The sequence below is a fragment of the Amblyomma mixtum genome, chromosome 6 (genome assembly GCF_055824585.1).
Source record: "Amblyomma mixtum isolate Tamu chromosome 6, ASM5582458v1, whole genome shotgun sequence".
NCBI lineage: Eukaryota > Metazoa > Arthropoda > Arachnida > Ixodida > Ixodidae > Amblyomma > Amblyomma mixtum.
Window position 1 is genome coordinate 70,552,282 of NC_143017.1, and position 6,543 is coordinate 70,558,824.

Here is a 6,543-nt window from a genome sequence, read left to right on the forward strand (position 1 = left end):
GCGGAAGCGATATGGATGCACTACGCAACCTCGTCCTTTCTGTCGTGCGAGAAGAACTGCAAGCACTCCGGATGCCTTGCAACACGCCGTCCTTTCGATCACTAGCTGAAGTCGTCCGGGACGAGGTGCGTATGGCAGCTGAGCGAGTTCCTGACGTTTCCTACCAGCTCGACGCGAGACCCACCTACGCGTCCGTCCTACGTAGGGCTCCCACGCAAGACCACAGTATCAATACCGCAGCTCCAGCAATGGAGCCGCAGGGTCCTCCTCGCTACACCCCTGCGCCAACCTATCAGCGACCCCGTAAGAGTCAAGTATGGCGGGCCCGCGACCGTCGGCCCCTCTGCTTCCATTGCGGTGAAGCAGGTCACCTCTACCGGGCGTGCCCGTACCGCCGCGTCGGCCTGCGCGGTTTCGCACCGGACGACCCCTGCCCTCAAAATGGCGAGCGGCCTACTGAAATCGAAAGCCACCTTGCTGCGCAACAGCATCCTGTTACGTCCGGCTACCAAGAACGTCGGTCTACGTCCCCAACAAGTTACCGTTCCTCAAGTCCGAGCTATCCCCGACGCCGACGCTCTCCCAGCCCTCGCCGGGAAAACTAATGTCAGCGGCCTTCGGAGGCAGGGTCGCTGATGTCGCGAAATGTGAAGATCCTCCGTCCTCGTCACGCCGACTCGACGAGATTTCGCTGGGGTCAGGTAGCAACAGCATCCGACGGGCTACCTTCGACCGATACGACGACATTCCGCTTGGGACAGGTGGCGACAGCATCCGACACACTACCTCCGATTTGCGCGTAAAGATTGATGGAGCCGATGTAACGGCGTTACTAGACACCGGTGCAGATTACTCGGTAATGAGCCACGGCCTCGCCCGCGAATTGAAGAAAGTTTTGACGCACTGGTCCGGCCCGAAAATTCGCACGGCGGGAAGTCACTTGATTACCCCTGTAGGCAAGTGAACAGCGCGTGTCGGCATCCGGGGTTTTGTGTATGTCGGAGAATTCGTCGTACTTCGCGAGTGTTCCAAAGACTTGATCCTTGGCCTAGACTTCCTGCAGACTAACGGCGCTGTCATTGACCTGAAAGAAGCGCGTGTGACGTTCTCGACGAAACGGGCCGTGGAGCGCATTGAAATTGAGGATCCGGAACTCAACGTTCTGCGTATTGTCGACGATGACGTGAGGGTGCCAGCACGGTCTAGTGTGCTTGTTCTTGTGCGTCATGACTTGTTTCACGACTACGAGGGCATCGCGGATGGGCACCTCCCGCTACTTCTTGAGAAGGAGATAGCCGTTGCTCGAGGACTCGTTCAACTCCATAACGGTTGTGCTACTGTCCTCCTGACGAATTTTGCTAAGGAGATGCGGCACCTCGCCAAGGAAACGGCTGTTGCCTTCCTTCACGACGTTACTGCCTCGCCTCGTTTATGCACCACCGGGGCCAACCCTCAAGAGGAGGCTACTTCTTGCCGTCTCCTTCAAACCGTTAAAATTAGCCCGGACTTGACGCCCGATCATAGGAATCTTCTTTCGGCTCTTCTGACTGATTTCGCAGACTGCTTCGCCACTGGCTCCAAGGTCGGTCGTACTCCTGTCGCCAAGCACCGCATCATAACCGATGAGGCCACGTTACCGGTATGCCAACGCCCGTACCGGGTTTCTCCTAAGGAACGTGAAGCCATTCAAATGCAAGTGAATGAGATGCTTGCAGACGACGTAATCCAGCCTTCGACGAGCCCATGGGCGTCGCCAGTAGTCCTCGTCAAGAAGAAAGATGGCACCCTGAGATTCTGTGTCGATTACCGGAAACTAAACAACGTGACCAAAAAGGACGTCTATCCGCTCCCCAGGATTGATGATGCCCTCGACCGTCTACGCGATGCCAGGTACTTCTCCTCATTAGACCTCAAAAGCGGATACTGGCAAATCGAGGTGGATCAGAGAGACCGAGAGAAGACTGCATTTGTGACGCCCGACGGCCTATACGAGTTTAAGGTGCTTCCGTTTGGTCTTTGCTCTGCGCCGGCCACGTTCCAACGTATGATGGACACGGTTTTATCAGGTCTGAAGTGGCAGTCGTGCTTAGTGTACTTAGATGATGTCGTCGTTTTCTCGCCTACTTTCGAGCAACACATGGACCGGTTGCGCATTGTGCTTCAAGCACTCAAAGGTGCACAATTAACGATCAAGCCGGAGAAATGCCATTTCGCTTTCAAAGAACTTCGCTTTCTCGGCCATGTTGTCAATGCACAGGGCGTTCTCCCTGATCCCGACAAGACTACTGCAGTGTCAAGTTTTCCACGTCCCAGCGATAAAAAGGCACTTCGGCGATTTCTGGGCCTTTGCTCTTACTACCGACGCTTCGTCCAAGATTTCTCCAAGATAGCTGAACCATTGACAGCACTAACCAGAGAAGACATACCCTTCCTGTGGGGAGGCGATCAAGAACAAGCTTTCCAGGAGCTCCGAAGCCGCCTCCACAGGCCCCCCATACTCGCCCATTTCGATGAAAACGCAGCAACTGACGTCCACACTGATGCCAGCAACGTTGGCCTTGGGGCTGTACTTATCCAGTGGCAAGATGGCGTAGAACGAGTTATAGCTTACGCGAGTCGAACACTATCCCGATCGGAGGCGAACTATTCAACGACCGAGAAGGAGTGTCTTGCGGTAATCTGGGCCATAAGCAAGTTTCGACCATACCTGTATGGACGACCCTTCCGTATTGTCAGCGACGATCATTCGCTGTGCTGGCTGGCCAGCCTCAAAGACCCGTCTGGACGCTTGGCTCGATGGAGCCTTCGTCTTCAAGAGTATGATGTTACCGTTGTTTATAAGTCGGGACTTAAACACCAAGACGCAGATTGCTTATCACGCGCGCCCTTAGACTCCGCTGCAGTGGAAAACGCCGACGATTTTCCCTTCATTGGGGCCATTACTCAATCCCATATGGCTGACCTACAACGCAAGGACCAGGAGCTGGCGCCGCTCATCGAGTATCTAGAAGGCCGCGGTGGTCGGGTACCGCCTGTTTTTCGTCGTGGCTTGCAGTCATACACTTTACGAAGTGGGGTTCTCTACAAGCGCAATTTTGAAAGATCACAAGAGACATTCCTGCTCGTAGTACCTATGGACCTACGGCCTGACATCTTGAGCGCTTGTCACGACGAACCATCTGCCGGCCACTTGGGAGTTAGTCGCACGTTTGCCAGAATTCGGGCGAAGTATTATTGGCCGAAATTATTACCTTCAGTACGATCCTATGTTAAAACCTGCCGTGACTGTCAACGTCGAAAATCTCCCCCCATGAAACCAGCCGGATTTCTTCAACCTATTGCTCCACCGAAAACTCCTTTCCAACAAGTGGGAATGGATCTTCTTGGCCCTTTTCCAAAGTCAACTAATGGAAAGCGTTGGATTGTTGTCGCGACGGATTACCTGACCCGGTATTCTGAGACCGCGTCGCTCACAAATGGAACTGCCACCGAAGTCGCCGCATTCTTTGTTCACGACGTCGTATTGCGCCATGGCGCCCCGGCTATTATTATTACCGACCGTGGGGCAGCTTTTACGGCCCGCCTGACTAAGGCAGTGCTGAATCTTACACACACTAGCCATAGACGGGCCACGGCGTACCACCCGCAGACTAACGGCCTGGTGGAACGGCTAAACAGAACTCTGGCCGACATGCTGTCCATGTACGTGGATATAGAGCATAAGACCTGGGATCAAATTCTCCCATACGCCACGTTCGCATACAATACGGCACTTCAAGAGACGACGCGGATTACTCCCTTCGAGCTTGTCTTCGGCCGCCGAGTGACCACTCCCCTGGATACGATGTTGCCCGTATACCCCGACTGCGAAAGTGAACTTGATATGGACGTCGCTAGTTTTGCTCAGCGTGCAGAAGAAGCGCGGCAGCTGGCACGGCAGCGCATATACCTACAACAGCAACTAGACGCTGATCGCTACAACCAGGGACGGCGCTTCGTTTCCTACGAGCCTGGAGACTATGTATGGATTTGGACACCCGTTCGCCATCGCGGACTGTCTGAAAAATTACTGCGCCGGTACTTCGGACCATACCGTGTCCTCCGCCGCATCAGTGACGTTACTTACGAAGTATAATCTGCCACCCGAGACCCCTCAAGCCGCAGACGACGCAAGCTCACTGACGTTGTACACGTCGTCCGAATGAAACCCTACCACGGCCGCCCTGCTGACCTATCTGGAGACTGATAGTGCCCCGTTTTGTGTTGTGCTCCTCCTGTACCAACCTAGCCCACTATCTGTCAGCCCGTAGCTCACCAGTATGCTCCTAGTCGGCCGCATCGAGGCGATGCTGCAAACAAGGGGGGCAATGACACATGCCTTCCTTAGAAGATGAGGAAGAATGCAACGGGCCATTGGAGAAAGACGAAGTGACTCTGCTCCGTCTCGTGCTGACCTTACTGGCTGCCGGTGTTCCTCGGCGCAGGAGACTTCTTTGTAACGTTACGTTACAATATATGTGACACACAATGTTAGAAATGTGAGAGACAGCCGGTCTACATAAAAAAAATTTTAGATAGGGGCGGTGCCGTTTCTGTCAAGCCTGTGCCGGACACTGTGCCCATAATCTGCACACAACGAGGGAGCTAGCAGACTCCCGAATGGCGTGCACATTAATTGCGTTAAACCTATACGTCCGTTGCACTCCGGCAGGACTTGTCTTCTTGTACTGGCCGCGGCGGTGTAATTTCTTTGGAGGAGAAATTCTAGAGGCCCGTGTACTGTGCGATGTCAGTGCACGTTTAAGAGCCCCAGGTGGTCGAAATTTCCGGAGCCCTAAACTACGGCGTCTCTCATAGCCCTAGTTGCTTTGGGACGTTAAACCCCATAAAACCAAACCAACCAGAACTTGTCTTCGGCTCGCCCCGGCGTCTTCCGGGTGAATTTTTCGAATCCACCTATTCGTCTACAAGTCCCGACCATACTGATTACGTGACGCAGCTCCGCCGTTTTTGCCGCCATCTCCGAGCGCCACATCTCCGACGCTAGTCTCTGCCATCTTCATACGTTCCTGCCGAACTACCGACTTGCACCCACGTCTTTGTTCGCCGAGACTCTGTCCGCAAGCCGCTTCAGCGCCCCTACGACGGCCCTTTCCGTGTACTCGAAAGAACGCCGAAGTTCTTCATCGTGGACCTCCATGGGCGCACTGACACCATTTCCATCGACCGCTTGAAGCCAGCCTTCACAGAAGACGCCCCGTCCACAGGGCCTCCGTTTGTGGTTTCTATGCCCCAACCGCTCACCTGCCCTTCTCCGCCATCTTTCCCTGCCACCCCTCAGCAGCGGAAGGTATTCCGGCTCCCAGCTTCACCGGACTCCTTCACTAGCGGGGTGGGGGGGGGGGGGGCTACTGTAGCAGTAGCAGCGGCCTCACGCGGTACGACCAGTACCAGCCGCCGATGAAGATGACGCCGAAGTTCCGCCGTGTTTGACAGTGCGGCAGTGCGGCGATTTGGTCGGAGAGTCGCGTGATCTGGGCTTGGAAATCGTCCCGGAGGGTCTGAATGTCCACGCAGGAGGGAAGAGATGATGGCGGCGTGGGAGTCTGCGAGACTGCGCAGAGAGGTTTTGCGGAGTAGGAAACTTCCATGACGGAGTCCGCCAGCTCAGCAAGCTTCTCCAAGGACAATCCCTGGGCGGGCACAAGCACCAGGCGGACCGACGGCGGCAAGCGCTGAAGAAAAAACTCACGCAGGAAAGCTTGGTAGAAAGTAGCAGCCTTGTCGCCCAGGAGCTGCTGGAGCCGCCGCAGCAACTGGGTAGGTTTGCGGTCTCCCATTTCTTCGGAGGAGATGAGCTGCTGGAGGCGGCGATGTTCTGAGACGGCTGTGCGCTTGATCAGCTCAGCAGCCAACGTGTCAAACGGGGCCGAAGCGAGCGGAGTTATGAGGAGGTCGTGGACCTCAGAGGCAATGGCAGGTGTTAACGACGCAGCGACGGGGTGAAACTTGTGCGCCTGGCTGGTGATGCGGTCAATAGTGAACTGGCTGTTGACCTGAGTGAGCCAGAGCTGAGGATCGGCTGCCGAGAACGGGGGAAGGCGAAGGGACAGCGCAGAGACGGCGCTGGGGGGTCCGTCACCGGGCATGGCGGAGCCGTTGTCGTCGGCGTTGGCCATGGTGAGCGAGGGTGTTCCAGAGGACGTCCGGGTCACCAGTTTGTTGCACCCGAAAAGTATGAGGCCGCCACGATGAAAGAAGGGATTAGTTTACTGGCCGGAGTGTTATAATGGAAGATGGCGTGCCGAAGAGAGGCGCGTGCAACTGGCACCAGAGTCGAGCTCCATTCGGCGGAACTTCGGCGTCATCTTAATTGGCGGCTGGTACTGCTCCTACCGCATGAGGCCGCTGCTACTGCTACACGTCCTCCTACAAAAATAGCAAAAACAGGTTATCTGCAGCCTTATTCTAATTGTTAGCTAATGTTATTGTTTGAGGAGCACATTATACGATACTGAACACTGTCAGAGGAGACAAAAAATG

General features: G+C 55.2%; 1 protein-coding gene across 1 annotated transcript; it reads right to left on the reverse strand.

The window, feature by feature from the left end:
• Nucleotides 1-5,408: 5,408 nt before the first annotated feature.
• On the reverse strand, nucleotides 5,409-6,179 carry LOC149339334 (uncharacterized). Its single transcript, XM_089550914.1, has one exon. It carries the CDS (start codon nucleotides 6,177-6,179, stop codon nucleotides 5,409-5,411), a length of 771 nt encoding a protein of 256 aa, XP_089407040.1.
• Nucleotides 6,180-6,543: the final 364 nt, after the last annotated feature.

What these genes read in the sequence shown, in the direction of transcription:
- LOC149339334 (XM_089550914.1), bottom strand. Translation starts at nt 6,179, where the DNA reads ATGGCCAACGCCGACGACAACGGCTCCGCCATGCCCGGTGACGGACCC.